The sequence below is a fragment of the Phalaenopsis equestris genome, unplaced genomic scaffold (genome assembly GCF_001263595.1).
Source record: "Phalaenopsis equestris unplaced genomic scaffold, ASM126359v1 Scaffold000002, whole genome shotgun sequence".
In the NCBI taxonomy this organism is placed as follows: Eukaryota; Viridiplantae; Streptophyta; class Magnoliopsida; order Asparagales; family Orchidaceae; genus Phalaenopsis; species Phalaenopsis equestris.
The window spans coordinates 45,651,374-45,676,538 of record NW_018164444.1 but is presented as its reverse complement, the minus strand read 5'-3'; the positions used below and the strand labels follow the sequence as shown (position 1 = coordinate 45,676,538).

The 25,165-nt window shown below is 34.0% G+C and overlaps 1 protein-coding gene across 1 annotated transcript in view; it reads left to right on the top strand.

Moving 5' to 3' along the window:
• LOC110029049 (protein SRG1-like) overlaps positions 1 to 25,165 on the top strand; it is a 26,168-nt gene continuing 1,003 nt past the window's right edge. Inside the window, exons 1-3 of the mRNA XM_020731162.1 lie at positions 1 to 375; positions 7,580 to 7,839; positions 16,658 to 16,982. Of these exons, the coding sequence (XP_020586821.1) occupies positions 151 to 375; positions 7,580 to 7,839; positions 16,658 to 16,982 (810 nt within the window). The 5' untranslated portion in view covers positions 1 to 150. The remainder of the gene's footprint in view (positions 376 to 7,579; positions 7,840 to 16,657; positions 16,983 to 25,165) is intronic.

The window sequence follows — 25,165 nt, the reverse complement described above, 5'->3', positions numbered from 1 at the left end:
ACAAGACATGGTCCAGGCGCGTATGCGCGCATCCTTATCGTTGAAGGGGCTTGTCTCACACTGACACGACTAATCATAGGTGATAACTCAGAAGAGAAGCAGCTGACAAGGAAGAAGAAAACCCCGAGCTCCTCCTCTCAACGAATCATAATGGAAGCTACGGCAGTGTTCGAAGGGAAGCTGGTCCAAGAGCTGGCTAAGAGCGGCGGTCAGATAACACCCCAGTTTGTTCAGAGAGAGGAGAATCGTCCCATCGGTTCTTCGCCGCCCGCCTCCAGCGTTCCAATCATCGACCTCCACCGCCTATCCGAGCCGGATGGTGGCGAGGAGCTCCTCCGGCTCAAGTCGGCCCTCCAAACCTGGGGCCTGTTCCAGGTTGCATTTCTCATCTGATGCGTAACAAACCTTTATTGGTGAATATTATTATAGTTAATCCTCAAGTATAATTGATTCAGAAACTATATTGTCGAAGTTGGTCTGATTCAGAAATTTACTGGTGGATCATTTGTTAATTATGCTCGTCCAACGAATCTTGATTTGGTCCAGGGAGAATATGATCGCCAGGTTCATCATCTGCATGGATAGATTTTTGAATCCTTATCTGCCAAATGCTAAGTCAAACCATCATATATTACCGATAAAATTTTGTCATCATCTGTTAATGTTTTTATCTTATTTGGTGCTGACAAATCAACATTTCCACAACAAGGACAAACTCATGAACATAAACATAAGTGTGCCACTCTTATTTGAAATCACACGGAGATAGACTGCCACTAACATCATGCATCTACTTACCTTACACGAGAAGGCCATCATGATTCGAATGATATATATTGAATTTAATATGTAAGACGTGACATTGGCGGCTACAATCTAACATTGAACTAACTACAACTAAAGTGTGCATAGCTTAGGATCCTAGCATGTTTCTAAATAGTGTTATTATAATTGGATGACATTTAGCATCATCTTTGCCATGCTGATTAGAGGGGCTAGTGGGAAAACCAGATTGGTTTAGCTTGGTTACTCCATAAGCAATTCATTTGGTCCTTCCAAAAACTAAACCGTATTCTCATGCATAATTTTACTCATTTAAATTTTACATTTAGCATCATCTTTGCCATGCTGATTAGAGGAGCTCATGGGAAAAACCAGATTAGTTTAGCTTGGTTACACCATAAGCAAGTCATTTGATCCTTCCAAAAACTAAACCATATTCTCATGCATAATTTTAGTTATTTGAGGTATACATTCAGCATCATCTTTGCCATGCTGATTAGAGGGGCTCATGGGGAAAACCAAATTAGTTCAGCTTGATTACACCACAAGCTATTCATTTGATCCTTTCAAAAACTAAAACATATTCTCATGCATAATTTTTACTCATATACAGTGTACATGAGGATTAAACATAGACTAATAAAATACCTTATGCATGGTGCATTGGATAGCTCAAGAATTCTTTAGCATGAATCAAACCAATTTCGCAACATAAGAAGTGATACTTGCTATAATCCAAATATGACATTAACTAAAATGTACAAAAGTGAATCACTAAAAATCATAATATATGTAATCATGTTTGCTAATTTTAAGTTAATGTAAGGACCCTTTCAGGATTAAGGAGGTCATGAGAATTTATAAAAAATTTACCTTATACCATAATCTTCAAATCTTGGCTTTTGGAGTGCATCTGGAATTCTCTTTAATTATAATCAATCATTTATTGGTCTTCTATGAATACATAAAAGTATTGACTTTATATTTCCGAACTAATTTGGTATAATAGCATTTGAAACAAGTTCAATTGAGGATCAATCTATTGCAATGCCTTTGAGGTCCAAATTTGTGAAGACTAGTGATGCTCATGAATTTCCTGAACCGACAAAAACATATGAAACATTTCTATATCTTGAGCCAGACATGCATAAGCGACCTATCTTGATTTTTATCATGCTTCCTATACAAATAAATAGATGTTGTATGCAACTTGGATGTGCATTATTAATCGTGCAGCATGAATACGAGTGGCACTGCTAATTAATGTAATAATAGTTAGTTCAAATGCCAATCTTAGCTTAACAAAAACATTTTCTTTCAATCATAGAATATGACTTCATCATATCATGCAATTCGTCCTTGCCATGTATGAGTGATTCATTCATTTTCATTCTTTAAAATATCAATTGTGAATTTAAAAGACGATGAATCTGTTTTCGAAGATTTTTTTTTTTCAAATCTTAAATTGTTATGCAAGCTAATCCAATGAATTGAGATAAATCGTTTATCTTATCGTTGCCATTGTGAAAACTTCATCTTAGTGCATGAGAAAAATACATGTTCTGAAACTTTTCATTATCCTCATGTAAGATTCTCAAGTTTAAGTCACTGAAAGTTGCCATCAAAGGTTTATTTTTTGATCTTTTCCTTACCGGTTAGGCATTGACGACTTGTTGTTTCTTGTCTATGAACTTCAAAAGTTTCTTCTCGTCCCTTATTCATTTTTTCACTTTCTTCTTCACGAGATCTCTTAGCCTTTTGTAGATGTTAGTGAGCTCGACACTAAGTCTTCTCCTTGACTAAAGGGCAATTTATTTGTAGCATAAGATCTAAAATCTTACTTTTTACCTTTTTTTTTTATGTTTCTTCCATCTATTACCTTTAAATTTACTCATAAATAAGAATGGAGTCCACAAGTAAATTGGAAGAGTAGTTAGATCCTTAGCTTCCATTATTATTGATGCGTGCTAGAAGATTCTCAAGGGTAGAGTAATGGATTTTTGTCTTAGCATTACACAAAAAGTCAACACACACTCAGATGAGAGAAACAATCAACAAAGACACCATAAGTTTTTACGTGAAAAATCCGTTAAAAGAATAAACACGGAGCTTGGCCCAACTGAAGAGATCTACTATAAAATGAAGATTATAAGTACGGTCCCTTATCTCATATGTGAGAAATGTTACACAATTGTCTGAGCTACAAAGTTGGTGCGCGGATAAACTTATCGTAAGAAGTAAGCGACAGTCAATGCTAATCGACGATGACCTACGAGTGATGGTCTGCGACGGTCGACAACTAGTGGTAGGCGACAATCGACGACTGTTGGTCAGCAGCAATCAACGACTATTGGTCGGCAGTGATCAACGACTGATGGTCGTTGGTGGTTGACGGTGACTAGAGTGATGCTGGACTTCAGCTTATCAAGACTTCAAGCTTTTTCTCATGCCTCAAGCTCTCTTCAAGCTTCAGTTTTTTTCAGGCTGGATCTGCCCCCTTTCATGAGTAAGGTGAGACTCAATTTATATAGTTATGGGTGCAATTAATGCAGTAATATGAACTATTTTGATTGGATGACCTAGAGAGACTTCACTTATCGGATGACATTTAATGGATATTTGAGTCTTACAATGTCAGAATTGAGCAATCTTAGACTTGTTAAATTCATCTTGTCGAGACGTTTCAATTTTTGAACATTTCTTGCTCAAAATATTATCTCAAGATTGGTGACATGCCAAAAGATTCATGTCGGATAATGAAAATCTGTGGATGGCATATCAATTGTCTCTTTATTTTCGGGCGGAACCGATTTCATCATCCAAACATATTAATATCCGGAGCATTTTTTATTTTAATTTATAAATAATATATATATATATATACATACATATTAATAAACATATATACATGTATGTATGTATACGTATACATGTACATGTATGTATGTATACATATACTGTATATGTATACATGTATGTATGTATACATATACATGTACATGTATGTATGTATACATATACTGTATATGTATACATGTATGTATGTATACATATACATATACATGTATGTATGTATACATATACATATACTTGTATATGTATACATGTACATATACATATACAAGTATATGTATACATGTACATACATGTATCATATATATATACAAGTATATGTATACATGTACATACATGTATATGTATATAATATGTTTACATATTTTAGGAATCAAACCTTGGCTTAGCGGTCACACTTGAATTTCCTTGGCTTACAGTGCATGAGGAGCATGGTTTGAATTCTTTAGGCCGAAATATAAATTTTTTTTTTCAGTTTGCCAAGGTGGAGTTGAGAACGTTCGACTAGCAGGCAGGCAGAATGCCGACAGGATTGCGGGGAGGCGAAGCGCGAAACGCAGGAAGGCGAAGCGTGAATTTAGAACGCGAATTAGCGGAATTGAGCACTTTTTTTAAATCAAATCAAAATATATATATATATATATATATATCTGTAACTGGTTTGAAAAGTAATTTAAGTATGTTTAACATGTAATAATTAATGAAGAGAATACGAGGGATTTTTTCTTCTTTAATACCTGAAATAATTTTTTATTTTTTTATTTTTAAATGAATTGAAATAATTTTTTTATGAATTCGGAATGAAGAACGTGAAGGTCCATAAGGCAATAGTTGGAAGGCCATAAGGCGGAAGACAGAAGAATAAGAGAACTATTGCAAAATTCAATTTATTGTTATTATTATTATTTTAATTAATTTTGTCATCAATACGACTGATTTTTGAGCCTATAAATAAGCAAGGGAGATGAGGATGAAGGTGGAGTCCTCATCCTTGCCCAGTAGGTGATACAAGATTTTCCTAGAAGAATAAAATTGTCCCAGAACTGTGCAACAAACGTTCAAGAGGATCTTCTTTTGTGTTGCACGCAAAAGAAAGTCATCTCTGCCCCCACCTTGCGTCTTTTTGCCTCACAACTATCGCATATGGAGATCCCTAGAACTGTGTAGGATGCTCTAAAAGTCTCTAAGTGGATGGAGGCTGTTTTCGAGGAGATGAAAGCTCTTGAAAAATGGTTGATCTTACTAGAGGAGATAACCGTCAGATGCAAACGGGTTTTTACAACTAAGTACAATTCTGTTGTTTCTTTAGAACAACACATGGCTAGATTAATTGATAAGAGAGTAACGTAGTCATACAACATTGATTATATTGAGACATTTACTCCAGTTGCAAACTAACCAATAAAAGTACTTTTGTCGCTTGCAGCTGATCTTGACGGGCTCTTACAACAGTTAGATATAAAGAATGTCATCGTCAATGAGGAATTGAAGGAAGAAGTATATATGGATGCGCCTCCGGGATTTAGTGAGAAATTGACACAAATGCGTGTAGACTAAAAGAGTCCATATATGAGTTGAAACAATCACAGAGAGCGTGGTTTCAAAAATTTACAGTATTTGTTAAAGGAAATGCTATTCTCAAAGGCAAGGAGATCATAAAATGTGCTCCAGGCATTCCGAGGATGGAAAGATAGCCAAACTTGTAATGTATATGGGTGATATAATTCTCACCGAAGAGGATATATATGAAGTGACCCGTTTGAAAACTTCTCTCTCTTCAGTTTTTGAGATCAAAGACTTAGGTTCACTGAAATCTTTCCTTGGCATGCAGATTGCTGGATCTAAGAAGGGGATTGTGATGTTCCCACAAAAATATGTTCTTTATATTTGAAAAGAAACCAAGATGAGTGATTATAGGTCTGCAGATACTCTAATTGATTACAATAGAAATTGGGAGATGTGAAGACAAGTTGTCCAGTTAATGCAACTTGATATTAAAAGTTGGTGCGAAAGTTGATCTATTTGTTACATACATGACTAGATATTGCCTTTGATGTAAGTTTTGTAAGTTAATTTATGCTTTCGCCCTATGAGAAACACCTTGAAGCTGCGGACAAGATTGTTAGACACCTAAAAAGTACATTAGGGAATGACTTACTCTTTCAGAAAATCACACAATAAAATATAGAAGCATACACTAATGTAGATTGGGCGGGCCCAGTTGTTGACAAAAGATCGACACCTAGATATTCTACTTATGTTTGAGGAAATTCGGTTACATAACGAAGTAAGAAATAAAATATGGTGGCAAGAAGTAGTGCAGAGGCAAACTAACATGCTATGACTAATAGAGTATGCGAGATGTTACGGCTGAAAAGAATTGTTGAAGAGCTGTGGATTCTGATAAATATGCCAATGAAGACTATGGCAATAAAATTGCCATCAACATTGCATAAAATCCAGTCGCAGCATGATCTCACAAACCATGTGGAGATTGATCGGCACTTCATAAAAGAAAAGTTGATTGTGGAGCTATTTGCATGCCATTTATTCCTACTGATCAACAAATTGCCGACATCTTCACCAAAGGGCTTTTCTGTCCAAGTTTTGAATTCCTTGTAAGCAAATTGGGCATGATAGATATCTATGCTCCAACTTGAGGAGGTGTTAGAATTTTAGGAATATTGTTTGGTATGTTATAATTCTTGTTTCATTCTTTTACCATGGGGAGTTATGACTGATTTTATGTCTTTACTAATATGAGAGCCATCCCCTTCTATTTATTTTGTAATCGTTTTAAAAGAAATTGAAGAGGAATAATATTGTTTTCCTTCTCCAAAAATCACAATTTCAAATGATAACACGGAAGTAATCAAAATAAAAAATCCTTTAAGAAATATTAGAATTTGTCAGCTAATAAAATTCAAGCTACAAAAAGGAAAATGTATATCATAAATGTCGATCAAATCTGGAATCAATCTCATATATCAATCATTAAATAATTTAGAAGAAAGGAAAATAATGCCATTGAAAGATCTAAATTTCACTAGCTTACTCGGAGAATCATTCTCCAGAACTTGTTTTGATGGCTTGTAGAAAGCTCAAAGAATCTAAATCTAACATTACACAAGAATTGAGAGAAATTCTAAATTTTTTTAGAAAAGTAAATCCGTAATTTTTTTTCTCTTGTTTCAGTGGTTCTATTTATAGCTTAATAAGGGCATGTTTAACACTAAGAACACAGGTTGTTCTCAACAGGCATCATCACAGGAATGTTTTATATTGTCACGCACTAGGAAACACAACTAATATTTAAAACAATATTGATTCATATGGTTTTCTTTTCCAAAGAATATAATTTTTATATTTGCTTTAGTAACATTCAAATGATTATTCATAACGGTAGATTAAAATAAAAAGTTATTATTATTATTAAATTATTATTAAAACATTTTAATTCATGAGGGTTAGAGGTTCATTTTAGTGTTAAATTCATAAATGAAGCAAACACTGTGTTTAAAAAGGGAACTTATTCGAAGTAAACTCTTTTTTATTAAATGATTATTTTACATTTTGCTCGAGAGAAATTTGTTTGTATATGTGTGTCATGGAGGCCATTTCTCACATTTATGCACCACATAGCTATTTTATTCAACTCACAATCATAAATGAAATTTCTTTTTCATTTTTTTAATTTTTTTTGCTTTCGAATATTGAAATTTTGAAATTCACTTTATTGTATAAATATTATTAAAATTTTGCGTGTTAATGTTGGTTATCAGAATTATCAACATGCTTCTATGTATCTTTACTAGAAAATCTTTGGCGTATTTTTTCAACAATTAGTATGCCAAAAAAAAACAAAGTTTTATCTTGAATCTTAGAATTTGTATCCATAAAGCACAAAGGATATATTTTAAATGTAAAAAAGCTGGTATTGCAGATTGTCAGCGACGAGATGTCAGCTGCGTTCCTTGATGAGGTGCGGAGTGTGGCTAGAAAGTTCTTTTATCTTCCTAAAGAAGAGAAACAGAAGTATAAGAATCTCACAGATGATGGAAAATTTAAGATGGAAGGATATGGAAATGATATGGTGGCAACAAAGGATCAAATCCGTGACTGGAATGATCGTCTTTATGTTTTAGTGGAGCCAGAAAGTGAGAGACATCTAGAACTTTGGCCTGATAATCCAAGCTCTTTCAGGTATTTAGCATTTCTATATACAGTATAACATTTGATACTTCACATTCTATCTTCAAAAACAAGTTCATATTCTTGCATGGCTCATGAGTGGTGTCTTTGAAAACTAAATTTTCTCTTTTAGGTGTTATTTAGATGGCATTTGAATTTTATTTGTGCCCATTTGATTTTTCTAAGTATATAAAAAAAAAAAAGATACATTTTAAAAATAATGAAATTTGTTATGTCCATAATTTGGAATAAGTCTTTTAAACTTACAAATCATCTCAATTTCCATCATATTATTTTCACAAACAAAATGAGTGAAAATAAAATTATCATTTTCTAAAATATGTTCTTACCCACAAACTACCAAATGCGTCTTTTTTTTCTCATGTTGTTTTACTCACTGTTTTAGCATAGTAGATATTTGATGTCAGTTTCTTGTATTTGCTATTTACTGAACAAAATTACGTCTATGATCAAACTTAACTTTTTTTTTTTAATCTTAATTTATGATTTCAACTATCACTAGCCAATAGCCATTATGATCATCTTTTGAGATTTACTTATCGGTTTAGCTTAGCCTTTGCTTGTAATCTAATTATATATGGTCCCAATCTTTCACGAAAGCTGATACTGAAGGCTCCCAATAGTTTGATCACTTTATGAAAAGGATCATAATTTAAACTTTGTAAAAAAGGATAAACAAGGATAATTAACCAGCTATGCAGGCTTGGGTTTTTTGAGACCCTAGCATCTAAACACGTTTTCTCAGAAACATGGATACACTTACTTGAGTTCGATAAGAAACCTTGATCAGCTAGAATTTTTTAGCGAAAGCCTAGCATACAAGCTTGGTGTTACTTCAGCACCTGTACTAGGGCTTCAAGAAACTCAGATTTGTATGACTAAGTTCTAAAAAAATCCTTGATATATTACCGCATCTTTTCAAATGAGAAAAAAATAATGCAAATTTATTTTCTAGTTCGCTTGATTGACTCCAGCTCTTATTTGGCTTGGAGGGCTGCGGTTTTCTGCTAGCAACTCTTTCACCTCTTGAATGGCGGAATTTATTGCTGACGCCTTTTTAAAGTTTGCAGCCTCTGCGTTTGGGAAGTTTCCCTGTGATTGTCCCCTCTTCTGACCAATTGTTATTGTCCCCACTTTCAAATAATTCCCTTCAAATATCGCATTTGACTAGAAATCCACAAAATTTTCATAAACTTTGAAATCATTTTCTTTTTTTTTTCATAAATTTTGAAATCTTTTGAAGTTTGAAGTATTTGCCTTAAGTTTAAAATTTTCATAACTAAGGTTTTAAGAGAGATCACCTTTCTATTTGGTAGTAGGTTCATTATGAATCCGGTGGTGGATTTGACATATTAGATCTTCATTTAGTATTAAAAAAAAGCACGTCTTAAATTTATTCCCAATTTATAATATTTGGCATTTAAGTCAAGCTCAACTTCTAAATTATGATATTTCATGGCTAAGTCAAGTGAATACACCAATTTATTAAATTTGGTGTTCAATTTAAATTTAGCCCTCTAATTTATGATATTTTATATTTAAGTCATGCTTACAAGCCCCACTCCTTCAATCTACTTATACTTCCTCTCCTTCGTCCTTTCCTTCCTCTTCTTCTTCTTTCTTCGTCCTTCTTCCTTTTCTAATTTTTTCTCTCACTTATTCTCTATTTCTATCTGTTCGAATGGGGCATGCGACTCCTAAAGACAAAATCTATACACTTGTCCCTTAAATACCTATTTAATTAACATTAATATTATTTATTTATTTGGATTCTAGTTTTTACACACATTTAGCATGTTAATTACAACAACAACAAAACCTTTATCCCACTAAGTGGTATCGGCTACATGAATCCTTTTTCTCCATTGGGTCCTATTTAGTGTCATATTTTCATTTAATTCTAATAAATTAAGTTCCTTTTTTATACAATATGTCCTAGTCTTCTTATGTCTACCTCTGCCTTTCTTAAAATAAGTCGAATCTAAAACATCTACTCTCGACGTTTGATATGACCAAATCATCTAAGATGACTCTCTCTAATTTTGTCCGTCACAGGAGCAACACCAACCCTGTCACGAATATATTCATTTCACATTTTGTCTCTAAGTGTAAAGGCACTCATCCACCTGTTCATTCTCATCTCGGCAACACTTAACTTAGTTTTATGCTTTCCTTTTAAAGGCCAACATTCAGCACCATAGAGCATTGCAGGTCTCACCACCATTTTATAAAATTTTCCTTTTAGTCTAAGCAGCAATTTTCCAACTAAAAAAATTAGCATGTTAAATTGAAAAAAAAAATCTACTTACAAGTTCAAATAGCTATCCATGATTTTGTTTGAAAGGTTTATACAAGGTTTGCCAGTAGGGATTTATATAGGTTCAATCAGACCAGACTTTATTCTGCAAACACTAGAATGACAAGTTGCCGCACTAATTGTGTATGTTGGTAACATTATTGTCTTATGGGATCATGCTTTTTAAATTAAGTATCTTGAATAAAAATTTGTTGACTTTAAAATTAAAGATCTAGCTTATGCTCTAGCCTTAAAACTAATAGAATAAGGGTGTGTTCTATTACATCGCCCAAGTGTGTATAAAAATCTCAATGTGGTCTAGTCAGCAGATGACTACGACCGACTACTATGCTAAATTTGTTATGGTATATTGAAATTAAACGATCGTCGACGAAGCGAAAAATGGAACAAGAAAATTTACACCAGAAAAGAACACACAGATTTACGTGGTTCGACAAATTGCCTACATCCACGGAGTTGCAGAGGGTTTTACTAATTTAGTAATTACACCGTTGATCATGTCGATCTTTTACAAGAAACAACTTTATCTCTCATCTTCTCTCTCTACACCGAGATACACTGAAGAAGAAAAACACTGAGAGAACAACACCTTGTGATACTCCTACCCGTAAGCAGAATACCGAAATACCAACGTAGAAGTAATAACATGCGATCTTCAGTAGAGCCTCTTAGGTACCTCAAGATCCACTTCACTGCTTCCCAATGTTCTTTTCCAGGATTACTTATGTATCTGCTAACAACTCCCACTGCATGAGCAATATCAGGTCTGGTGCAAATCATAACATGCATAAGTGAAACAATAGCTGAAGCATAAGAAACCTTACTCATGTGATCTCGTTCCTCTTCTGACTTGGGTGACTGATTCTTGTTGAGTCTGAAGTGACTTTCCAAGGGTATGCCAACTGGTTTGGCCTTATCCATGTTGAACCTGTTATGTGCCTTTTTTACATACTCAGCTTGAGGGAGTTTCAACATGCCTTTGACTCTATCTTTGACAATTCTCATACCAAGGATTTGCTTTGCCGCTCCCAAAACCTTCATTGCAAAGTGTTTTGACATCTGCTTCTTCAGATTATTGATCTCCTTAATACTAGCACCTGCAATAAGCATATCATCCACATACAACAGTAGGATAATATAAAAATTGTCAAAATATCTGACATAACAACAATGATTTGCTTGACATATGCTATACTCTGCAATGTGCATGAAATTATCAAATTTCTTGTACCACTGTCTAGGAGTTTGCTTCAGGCCATACAAATTCTTCTTCAATCTGCAAACTGACTCTTCCTTTCCCTGTACCACAAACCCTTCAGGTTGGTGCATATAAATGTCTTCTTCAAGATCTCCATGAAGACATCTTGTCTTCACATCTAACTGCTTAAGGAAGAAATCTTCAGTAGCCACCATAGACGATACCATTTTGATGGTTGCAAGCTTCACCACATGAGAGAAAATTTCGGTATAATCAATACCGTGCTTCTGCTGAAAACCTTTTACAACAAGTCTAGTCTTGTACCTCTTACTGCTATTATGCTCAGTTTTCACCCGGTACACCCACTTGTTATGTAATGCTTTCTTCCCAGATGAAAATTCTGTCAACTTCCAAGTCTGATTTTCTAGCAGAGAATCCATCTCCTTCATGATCATCTCCCATTTGCTCGAATTTTCATCTTGCAAGGTTTCATCATAACTCGAAAGTTCTCTACCATCTGTCAGCAGAATGTAGTTCAAAGTTGGATAATAACGCTGTGCAGAACGTCTAACCCTTTCTGACCTGCGAACTGCAACTGTAGGGGTAGACTGCTCTGAAACTGACTGTGGAACAATAGAAGTGGATGCCCTAGATCCACTCTCATCGTCACTTGCTTCTCTGTCCTGCACTGTGACCTCTGGTAAATCATCATTTTATCAACTCAGATTCCTACATTGCTGTTTCAGAAATTGTACTGAACTTGTCCTTGTAACAGTGCTGTTTCAGAAATTGTACTGAACTTGTCCTTGTACATCCTTATGATCTTTTCAACCCTGATCATCCCAAAAACGATATCCAAATGCCTCATCTCCATAACAAATGAAATAACACTTCTTTGACTTAGCCTCAAGCTTACTTCGAGCATCAAGATTAATGAAAACATAATAAAGATGAAAGACAACCATAAGTCTTAAGGTGATAAAATTTTATCTCTTTCCCACTCCAGACTTCTTCAGGTAATTCACAGTTTAATGGAACAGATGACCCCATGTTGATCAAATAAACTGCAGTACTGACCGCTTCTGCCCAGAAAGTAGGTGGTAGTCCGACGTGCAATCTCATGCTTCTAGCCCGCTCATTAATGGTCCTGTTCATGCACTCTGCAACACCAATTTGTTGTGGTGTCCCTGGAGTAGTCTTCTCCATTCTAATTCCCTGAGCTGCATAGTACTCCTTAAACCCACCATCAATGTACTCACCACCATTATCAGACCTCAGACATTTCAACTTCAAGCATGTCTCTGTCTCAATCATGACTTTCAAAGTCATAAACACACCGAATACATCAGATTTATGCTTCAAGAAATAAACTCATACATTTCTGCTATGATCATCAATGAATGTGATGTAGTAACGAGAGCCTCTAAGAGATGTCACTGGAGAAAGTCCCTACACATCTGTGTGTACAAGATTCAGCTTTCCTGCCTTTGGCGTCCTGCCATCTTTCAAGAAACTACTTTCCTCTGTTTCCCCATAATGCAACTCTCACAAATGTCGATATCAACTAACTTTAGTTATGGTAGCTTACCTCTGGACTGAAGTTCTTTCATACCTCTCTGACTCATGTGACCAAGTCTGTAAGGCCACAACTCTGCTGTGCTCTCTGCAACAGTAGTATCAACATTGTTAATTAAACCAGTAATCATATATAGCGTACCTATTTTCTTATCCTGAGCCAATACCAGTGCTCCTTTAGTAACCTTCCATGTAGGGGTGTAACACTTATCAGGCTGCTCAACAAAAATGATATTCTTCTTCAGTTCAGGGATGTGTATGGCCTTTTGCAGAGTCCACTTTCATATGTGGAAGTGCAATGTCAATATCTCTCATTCCTACCTCGTTCAGAGCTTCTCCGTCTGCTAGATATACTTTCCCAAAATCACCTACAACATAATTTCACATCAATTCCTGATGAAAAGTTGTATTAATAAAAACTCCTGAATCCAGTATCCAGTCATCAAGAGAACTATGAATTGCCAGCAGTAGTGCATCCTGTGATTCTTCAGTTACCACATTTGCACTGTCATTCTTCGTTTTCTTAGGATTCTTGCAGTTTTTCTTTATGTGGCCAGTTTTGCCAAAATTCCAGCAAGTTACTTGTTTACTAGGCCTTGACTTGCTCATGCTTCTGTTTTTTGATTTTGATCTTCCTCTGTTTGAGTTCCTATCATGTGACCTCCATCTGGAATCAATATTTAATGCTGAACTCAATCCTGAGAACTTGCCAGAATCATTCCTGCGCACCTCCTCAACCAAAATCAAATCACGAATAGCTTCATCTTTCAATTTTGATTTGCCTGCATAATTACTGACAACCATCCTCATAGCTTCCCAACTATTTGACAATGAAGTCAACAAGATCAATGCACATATCTTATCATCAAATTCAATTTTCACAGACGATAATTGATCTGTGATAGTATTAAAATCATTCAGGTGTTATATAACAGACGTACCTTTTGTAATCTTCAAATTGAATAATTTCTTCATCAGACATACCTTGTTATTCGTCGATGACTTTTCATACATACCTGACAGGGCTGCCATAAGATCTGCAGTCGTCCTCTCCTTGACGACGTTATGTGCAACGGACCTTGATAGGGTCAATCGAATAACCCCCAAAACCTGTCGATCCAACATATTCCATTCAGCTTCATCTATCCTTTCAGGTATTTTCCCTAATAACGGAAGATGAAATTTCTTCCCATAGAGGTAATCTTCTATCTGAATCATCCAATAACCAAAATCTTTAATATCAAATTTCTCGATTCCTGAAACCTTCACTTTATTTGCAGCTATTAGCTCTGATACTAGTTATTGTGGTATATTGAAATATAATGATCGACAACGAAGCGAAAAATAGAACCAGAAAATTTACACCAGAAAATAACACACAGATTTACGTAGTTCGGCAAATTAACTACATCCACGGAGTTGCAGAGAATTATACTAATTGCGGAACTACACCGTTGATCACTTCGATTTTTTACAAGAAGCAACTTTATCTCTCCTCTTCTCTCTCTACAGCGAGATACACTGAAGAAAGACACTAGGAGAGAACAATACGTTGCGATACTCCTACCCGTAAGCATAACACCGAAATACCAAGGTAGAAGCAATAGCATGCGATACCAAATTTTCTTCTGCTCTTGGTTTGGTCACGTGAAGAAGAAGAAGTCCTTTTCTTCTAGCCTTGCTGCCTCCCAAATGCTGCGAACAGAATAAAGAAAATCAAAGCCGTCCGCCTGTAAAAGCCTTTCTTTTCCGTAAGCCTTGAAAACCGCCTCGCCTGTAGCAGTTTTTTTTTTCCGTAAGCCTTACATAGGAACCAAATTCGTGAAGCAGCTTTTGGAGTTTGGTCTCAAAGAAGATATTTAGAATTCCTCTCTTTTGCTTTCATTTATGGTGGTGGGGCCAACCAAAGCAAAAGTCACGCCTCTTCCAAAGAATGAGAGACGGGAACAGTTGAAAGAGGCGGCAAACAAATATTTATTTTCTTAAACCAGGCTCCAACTCAAAAAATTTCATTCTAGAAATCCAGTTAAACATTATCATTTCTTAATGAGAGTATGTTTTCCTTAGATCTCCTGAACAAAACTAAGTTGATTGAAAGCAAACTTGTTGACACTACAACGGTTGTTAACAAAAAATTAGTGATTTTAGCATTAGTTTTCCAAGAATTGGTTGAAAATCTCTTTTCCTTATCATTGCATTTGTTGCTACTATAGGAAGCTAGTTCATGCATGTTCCCCATAGAGAAAATAATAAAGTAAGAACTTAAATATTTATAAGGAATCCAAGACGGGGTCTATTCTTTGAAAGAAGAGTGTAGAATTATAAAAGTTTATAATTATGTTGATTGGGCTGATTTTATAGTTGCAGGTGTTAACCTTGATATAAAATGAATATTAATTACGACGACATGTAAATTCAGATTATTGTGCTTCGATCATGCTTTAAGCCACCCAGAACATTGCCCAACCATAAAATGGATCACCCCATCGCATTCGGAGCATTGAAATTACCTAAGAAATTATGTTTTCTTACTAAAAAAATCTTAAAAAATATAAAAGTTTTGATACATTTGAAAAAATGAAAGGTTAAATTTTTTACAATTTCTTGATAGAAAGCTACAAACATCATCATCTTACCCATGATGGAAGCTGAAAATAATAGAATAATTTATCACATAGAAAGAAGTTAGAGAGCAGCAAATAACATGCTATGGAGGGGGGTGAGTGGTCTGGCAATATTTCGTGGGCAGGGCTAACCAATTTGGCTGATTATTGCCCCCATCTGTTCTTTGGATCGGGCAGCTTTGGTGTTAATAGATTTCTTATGATAAAATCATCCTTTCTGCAGAGTTTTTATGTTGTTTCAAGCTTATTATTTCTAAATTTATTCTTATTCTTGTTAGGGTGTTTATCCAGTCCTTTTGATTTGTTTTGAGATTAAAGCACTGGGCCTAATTTGTGGTTGATCAAATACAAATTTTACCTTACAAAGTTGCCAATATATGGTTTGGGTCGTGATAGAAATGAGAATGCTAAAGGAAGAGTTGGCAAAACTAAGAAGGACAAATTAAGAAATAACTAGGTTAGAAGAATGATGGACTGACATCTATTAAATATGCGCGGATCGAATATATGAATTTTGATGATCATGGAGAGTAATATGAAAGACGGTGCAATCTTTATATCAGCAACTAAAACTAACTTTTGAGAATTATAAAGTAAGAAAATGGGAACACCTAAGTTTAACATGAATAGAGATTGTTTAAAATGATTTGCAAAGAATAAGTGTAAACCTCCACGCATAACTCACTAGATGACAGAAAAAGATAGCTCATAAAGCCTACTCCTAATAGTTGAGATAAAGAATGATGATGATGATGATATTAATAATTGATTTACCACAATATTTGCACACAAAATCAGGTGTTCGAGCCTATGATTTATTAAATTATATGGAGAACCTATATCAACACTCGACAACCATTTTGGGATCCTTAACATTGAAACTTTTAAAGCAAATATTGGAAGATACTTCCTGTCTTTATGATTTAAGCTAAATAAAAATGATTCCTCTTTTTCATTCTGAGAATAGGCACAGTTGTGTCATGATAGTCAATTCTCAAATACATATAAAGTTTATAAGCCTTTGACATAATGCAAACTCACATTTTACTGTAAAATCTGAAGCAAAACAATTGATTATTTTTTTTCTCATTGTAGGAGTTTATTGCATGAATTTTCCATGAAAGCAAAGAAGATTGCCAACAATGTTCTAATGGCAATTGCAAGGCTACTGGAACTGGAAGAAAATTACTACACTGATCAAATGGGAGATGCTACTGCATTTGCGAGATTTAATTACTACCCTAGTTGTTCTAATTCTGATGCTGTGATTGGTATGAAAGCTCACTCTGATGCTTCAGCTCTCACACTTGTCGTGCTCGACAAAAATGTGGATGGATTGCAAGTACTTAAAGATGGAGAATGGTTTTCAGTCCTCACTGTTCCACAGGCTTTACTTGTCAACTTGGGAGATCAAATGGAGGTAATTTAACTGATTTACTCTTTTTTCAGTCCCTTTATTTCTATAATAATTAACAAAATTTTGGGGCTTATACTTGCATTCCGTACAATTCTTATGTATTTACATATATAACACCTAAGCCATCATATTTGGACGTATACCCCCCTAAATCTGTAATATCATACCAAAAACAACACCACCGTTATCTTTTTAAAAGTGGATTATAACTTCTCATGCATAAGTTTATCACACCAAGGTGTTATGAGTGTAAGTATCAAACTTTGGTTATTAGATATGTAAATACATAAAGAATTGTATGTATGTATATTAATTTCCCAAAATTTTTAGAACAAGTTTTTGTGAAGGAAAACGACTTTTTATCTTCAATTGCAAATATATGTTACATATTTATATACACTACAATCTCTATTGATTAGGAATATCTATGATAGTGGAAATATCTTGTAATTAGTTTACCTAAAAAAAATTCATTTAATAAATTTCTTATAATCAAGTTTCCTAATATATAAGCTTCCTTATATTTTACTTTTCAAAACAATCCCTTAAGCTGGAGCATAGATATTTATCAATCTCATCGTGTTACGAATATAGGTGACTCTAGCTCCATTAAAGGGTCTTCGTGAAAATGTCCCTCAGTTGCTCCCCAATCTTTACATGAGTTATAAAAAACAAATCTTGTTGAATTTTTTCACGATTAAAATGATAATCCTCTCAATGTATTTAGTTCATTCATGGAAGGCAGGATTTGAAATAGTATGAGTTGCAAATTGGTTATCATTTCACAATTTTGCTAGAATTGTCTTCTTAAAATTCATTTCGGTCAAGAATTGAGAGATCCACATCAATTCACTCGAAACTTATGCAATTACTCGATACTCATTCTGCACTGGATTGTGACACTACATTTTGTTTCTTAATTTTCCATGAGACCAAATTATCATCAATAAAAACACAATATTCACTAATAGATCTCCGATCAATCTTGGAACTTTCTCAATCTGCATAAAAAATAAATTCATTATTTTTATGTCCATGATTTTGATATAGAATACATTGTTCACAAGCTCCATTGAAGTAACATAGTATCCATTTCAAAGCCAATCAATAATGGACTATATTGCTGATTGAATAAATGATGTAAAGGCGAGTCACTTTGAGGTGGTTTAATTTTTTCACTAACTTCCTATATCGTTCAAGATCATTAAAAGACTCCATCTTTTGGTAAGTTGCTGATTAGGAAGCATCTGAGCACTGCATGGTCTGACCCCTAATTTTCTAGTTATATTAAAAAGTCCAAAACATAATTTCGCTAAGATAGAAATATACCCTTCTTGCTCCTTGATACTTCAATCCCTAAAAGTACTTCAAGGAACCGAGATCTTTAGTGTTAAATCTGATTTTGAGGAAATTATTTTAATGGTGAGATTCCTATGCATCACTTACGGTGCGATCATTTTTACTTTTTTTGCATATCAAAGTCTTCTACTGCTTGGCTAGATCTTGCAAAAAATTCTCAAGGGCTTTGTTTCAATCCATATAACGACTTTCAAAGACTAAATACTTTCCTATTTCCCCCCCTAAAAACAAACCCAAGAGGTTTGATTCATTCCTAACTCTCCTAAAAGATCACCATTTAGAAAGACATTTTTAAGATCAGATTAGTGCAGGGGCCAATTATTAAATGCGTTCAAGGACAGAAAGTGGCAAACCGAAGTTTGCTTACCTATATGAGAGAATGTGTCCTGATTGTTAATCTTATAAGTTTGAGTATAGCCCTTAACAACCAACCAGGCTTTAAGACGAGCTATAGATCGATGAGAATGAAACTTAACTTTAAAGACTCATTTACAACCAACAACTTTTTTGCTAGGTGTTTCAACTAGTTCCCAAGTTTCATTTTTACTCAAGGCATTCATCTGACCAAACATTGCTGCTTGTGACTCAGAATGGGTTTGCTGAACAATTTTCGGGACCTCAAGAGAATCGAGAGAATTAAGAAATGAGTGCTGAACAATTTTTGGGACCTCAAGAGAATCGAGAGAATTAAGAAATGAGCACGAACTAGAAGATAATTGGTTATAGTTAACACAAAAGAAAATGATATAAACATATTGATGTTTACCTCTTTGTAGAGTAACGGGTAAATCAATGTCACTAGCAGGAGAATCCATTGAAAAAGATGATACCTGTGCCAAACTAAGATCAGGGGGACGAGGTCTTCTAGAGTAAACATTAGTGATGTGGTCTAGGCCGAGACATTGGTGGTGGAGGTAGAGCTGGAGCTGAATCTAAGTCGATGATGTGATACATTAACAACTCATCAAAATCTTATGAGGATTTAGGCAATGATGAGTCACTAATGAATGAGGTTTATGAAAGGTAACATCAACATAAATCATGCACCGGTTTAAGAGGGAAAAAAGTACTAATTCCTTTTTTGCAAATGAGAGTATTTTAGAAGGACACCTTAATGACTTGGGGTTTTTGTGGGCTCTGAAAATTTGGATGCTCCGGACTCTCACATGTGTTATTGAGAGTCTTAAGAGTTAAATTTTAGAAGACATATTGGATTGTATACAGGATACTACCCAGAGATTTCATCATCAATTTGCAAGGACTTTTTGATATGTGGTTCAGGTTTCTTATAGACGTAAGCTCCTATGATTAATTACCAATTTCGATAATGGGATAACACTTTTGATTAAGGCTAATCATTTTGAATTGAATATGTAACATATAGTAGCAACAAACATAAGGTTTAATTTGTAAAATTTATCACTTGGAGCTTAAAACAAATGATTGGGGAAATGGTAACAAAGCTGATCAAGATCTCATAGTTCCGCCGTCACCGATCGTCGTGATCCATTATCTGCTTAGTTAGAGGAGAGAGTCGACCCAATTTGAGTGAAGTATCATTGTTGACAATCATAGGTTGCATCATCCAAGAGTTCTTTGTAGATTTGTGGTGAATGTTTGTTTAAAAGGATAAATTTAAGTCGATCTTAACTAATAGAAGTTTTGGTTCACAATTCAAAGGGTAAAAAGCCATTGTGGAACATACGTGCGGCTGCGACCGTAATCGTAATATAATTGTGTCATTTGACAACAATTACTAGATCAGATGACTCTAATCATAACTGTTATTTTGTGGAGCTTTGGGGGCTAAACCATGCGGATAGAGGATTCAGACTACGTTTTTTCTGGGATAAAATTATTTTGAGTGTGATTATAATGGTACACTCTATGTGACATTAGCTCTTTTAGGAGCTGAAGTCAATCAAATGTTTCACCCTCGATAACTGTTGCAGTGGGTGAATGTGATTTGATTTAATTTTTTTAGTGATTAATTTTACTTGAATTTTAAATTTTTTACTTTCAAAATTTATTTTAAAATCGACCTATTCGGTTTAGATTCACAATAGTTTACTTGAATTTTAAATTTTTTACTTTCAATTTTTTTTTTAAAATCGACCTATTCGGTTTAGATTCACAATAACATAACCATCATCAGGGATTTGACATTTAAAAGTTTTATGTTTAAGATTCATTTAGAAATCTATCAATTTTGACATCTTTAGCATATTAGTTTTGTTGACTTCAGTCTTTAAGAAGGGTCAGACTATATGATTTGAACTTGCAAATTTTACATATGTAGTTTGAACATTATTGAAACTTGCTAGACTTGTGAACTCTAGTACTTAAGTGGAGGAGGTTCAAACTAGTCGAGTAATATTTACTATACTATTCTATATACAAGACATCCCGATTGATTGCTTGATTTAAAATATGAGCTATTTGAATAAATGTTTGGTTTTAACCCGCGTAACATTTATAAACTGTTCGTTAAAACACTTACAATTTTAGATGGAGCCTATTCAATATTTTTTTTGAACTTAATTTTAAATTGACTCGCACAACATTTTTAGAACTTGCATTTAAAAATTTAACTTATGAGTCGGAGCACGTGTGAGTTTATTTATTAATATTTGAATGATTTCAAGAATTTTGTCTGCTTTAAGCGACGTGGATGATCTTTTAATATATGAATTTGAAATGAAGCTTGCTTAGAAAGGCATGTGTAGAACTCTGAAATTATTCAAATATCACGATCCAATCTGATATAACTCATATACTTTAATAGATTATACCAAGTTGAGTGCGTAACATATATTTTGCCCAAGATCTTTTTGGAAGGAATCTCTTTTATCTTATAATATTTATTGCACAGAAACACTAAGTGATCAATAATGGTATAAAAATAAAGTTAAATATCATCATTTTATTTTTCTTATATACACCAAAACTATTTAAATCTAAAATATTTGTATAAATTGATTATGATTGTTTTAATAATCTTAATAAAACATATAAATTTATCATGATCACAAAATTCATACATAAAATATACCTCTTGGAGTAAGTACAATCAGTTCGCTTCACTGGATCTTTACGATTTCTTGAAAACATTTAAAAACAATAAGAGTAAACAACCACGATTTAGTAGGTTACACGAAATTTACAACCGAAATCAATTTATGAAAGTAGAATAATATGTATTATTACATCATAATCATGTAATGAATGCTAAACAAGGAAGTCTTTAGGTCACTAAACATGTATATGTATACTATAAGACATGTACCTACAAGATAATATCAAATCACTATAGTAGCAATGTCAAAAAATACATATCATCAATCACAACTATTATCTCATATGCTATACAAGTTAGGTGATCTTAATAATCATATGTGATGTTTTTCCTATATCAATCATAGTAAATAACGTACAATATCATATGACATTATGTAGTAAAACTATCAAAACAATCGTCACCAGTTTCAGTCAGAAGAGGTGGAAGGGGGAAAGAACGAAGGGTTATGAATGAGCTTCTAGTCTGAGACACTCGAACAAGTAGATGAGAGTTTCGTAGGTCTTTGCATGCTACAATCCCGCCTTTGGTTTCCTGTAGCAAAGTCATGATTGAATCGCAAGAATAGGCAATGAACATTGTGCGAGTGGCAATCAAACATGGGAAGTTTCGTGCGCAAGGAGAGGGATCGAGAGGCGAGGGCTTTTGCATGTTTTTTTATACCCCTGTCATGGATTAGAGGCTCCCGTGCGTTATGTTATGTGAGTTGAACGAAAGAGTGAGGACTATTATTGGGAAGGAGTACTTAGTGTTTTCATTTAATTAATTATTATTATATTTTTTTTTTACAATTTTTTTCTTACGGTGAATAGTTCGATTTAAAAACCTGTAGACAAGTATCACGAGCAAAACACATGCACCCAAATATACGAATAATTTTCTGGGAAAGAGAGTTAATTTGATAGAATATATGGTTCTATAAAACAACACGATGTCCGATTGATAACAAAGATAAATAGAGACCGTATCAGCCCAAAAACCGTTCGTGCACATTCATTTAAAATGAAAGTGTTATAGTTGTATAAAGAAAATGTCTATTTTTCTCACTTTGGGATGAAGTATCAACACATGATCACTGGTGAAGCATCTCATTTTATGCTATTATGTCTGAACATTGAACTTTTAATATCAACACAAAAGAGTCGAAATGTGACAATAAGTCAGCACAAGATTTCATAAAATAAAGGCAAGTCATACGAGAAAAATCATTTACGAAAGTGATAAAATATTGAAATTCATTAGATAAAAATGACAATGTCAACATACATTAGAATGAATCAATTCAAAACTATGACTAACTCTTAATAATTTTGGTAACATAAGACAAATGAGTGTGTCTAACAAATTGACATAATTCACAATCTAAAGTTGATAATTATTGAAATTGAGGGTATAATTTTTTTGGAATTGGTAGAGGGTATAATTTTTTTGGAATTGGTAGTGATGGATACCTTAATCGATAATGAAACTAAAAATGAGATAAGTTATTGGAAAAAGCTATGGTTGAGGTAGTTTGTTATCCATAAATATAGCCCCCCACTCACTCTTATTATTTACCAGTAATCTACTTTATGATAAGATCCTGAAAAAGATTATGGTCGGGGAAGAATAAGATACAATAATTAAGAGCACGCAAATAGGAATAATTAAAAGAGAATTGAGGTGAACTGATGATAGAAGTTAAATGTAATGTTGGTGTAACATTGATGGTGCTAGAAACAAGAATATTAGAGGTAAATCTATCTTCTAATGTGACCGAACAAAGATGCTTATGAAATGTGGACTAGAGTTTTGGATAACTTGTCATATGATTTGTAACACTGAATTCAATTTCTCATTGTTTGGAAGAGAAAATAAGATAATTATCATTATTATCGGACTCAACAAAGATAGTGATAGAGGGAAATTTCTTAAATGCTCCCTGAAATTGGATGAATTTATCATATTCATATGTAGAAAGTGAGAAAGTCTGATTATGAGAGGCCTCATTAGTAGTGATCATGTGTGCTGACTTTTATCTATAAACCTTTTAATTTTTTGTAGCAACTTCTAATACGTTCTCATTGTATGACCAAGTTCATGGAAGTATTAGCAGACTATTCTTGAGCCTTGATTTCCAGGATTCGAAGTTCCACTTCCATAATTGCCATGAGGAGGTTTACCGTTATCTATACTTTTCTGGCTAGCAATAACATTAGGGTTTTGTACGGATGAAGTTTGAGAACTCGGAATAGCGCACAACACTCTAGTTTAGGCTTCCCTCAGAGTAATAACTCACTGTCCATATAAGATTTGTTATTTGACACCTTAATCTTGAGAGTTGAGAACTCATAATAGTCATTTGTTCTCTTTAAGCCTGTTGAATCGAGACATTAATACTAAATGACAATAGCACATTCATTTTTTCATAAACATGTTTAAAGTGCATGTGATAAGTGTTAAGTGATTGATATTGTTGTTTAGCTCGATAAAACACATTGCATACATCAAAGATAATTGGACTAACCATAAAACATAAATGTCAATTCATCCATCATATCCTTAACACAATCACATTGAGTAATATAATTGGACTGGTCAGATTCGGTAGAGTTCCGTATTTGTATCAATAGTTGGGTATCGACTCTTATCTACTTAGAATAATTTAAAATACTCAGTTAACAGATTATTAATGAGGTGAATCTCTTGAGAAATACTTCTTAAGTGGAGCCTCACAGTTTTATTCTAATAAAATAGTTGATGTCATTTAAACTTTCATTAGTAATTTTAGTCACTGATGGAACTAAATTTGTCACAACCTGTTTTTATTCAACAACCATGAAAATCACTAAATATTTAAGGAGAATGAATCAGTTGATCCTAATGATGGATTCCTCAACACAAAGACGAGGACGAGTGAAAAGGTGAGACGTATGATATCTAGTCGTAGGAGATAACTCAACTATCACTGAAGACAACCAAACGCATTGAATGACTCCGCGAGTGATGACCTCTTGTGATTGACAACAACACTTGAGCTAGTGATGTCGTAGGATGAAGGCGAAGCAGAAGAAGAATCGAACGATGCCCTAATCTCGTTGCAGGAAGATCAGAGATCTAATCCCATATGCTTTAACCGTTCGTCTTCGATGAGCGATTCTGATGAAACTGTTTGTGCGAACGAAGATATGCAAATGATGTTGACGATGCACATCGCTTAGACGAATGATGAGTCGAAAGAACAATTTGAACGACGAGTACAGGAGATGACACTGAACAGAGGAGAAGAAGCGAAGAGCCATCCGTGGCTCTGAAACCATGGAAAAAAAACTCTTTCTTTCTTATTATCCTCAATTGAAAACATATGTTACGTACTTGTATATACTCCAATCTCTATAGATTAAAATATCTCTAATAGAGGAAAGATCACTCAACAACCATATATTTACATATTTAACATTAGGGGTGTAAACGAGCTGAACACGAGCTGAGCCGGCTCGTTTATATTTCGAGCTCAAAAAGTGTGTTCGTGTTCGACTCGTTTGCTTAATGAGCCGAACACAAGCTGTTCACGAACATAGAGTCATTTTGACAACCCTAATCACGTAGTCAAAAAATGTTAAGGATTGAGGCAAGATTTAAAACATCATTTTAATTTAATTTAATAATATTTATTCTATTTTCTTCATTAATAATGTTAATTGATTATAAATCTTTGTAGCATTGTAGTCAATTAAGTTTTTTAGAAAATACTACTCATATATATATATAT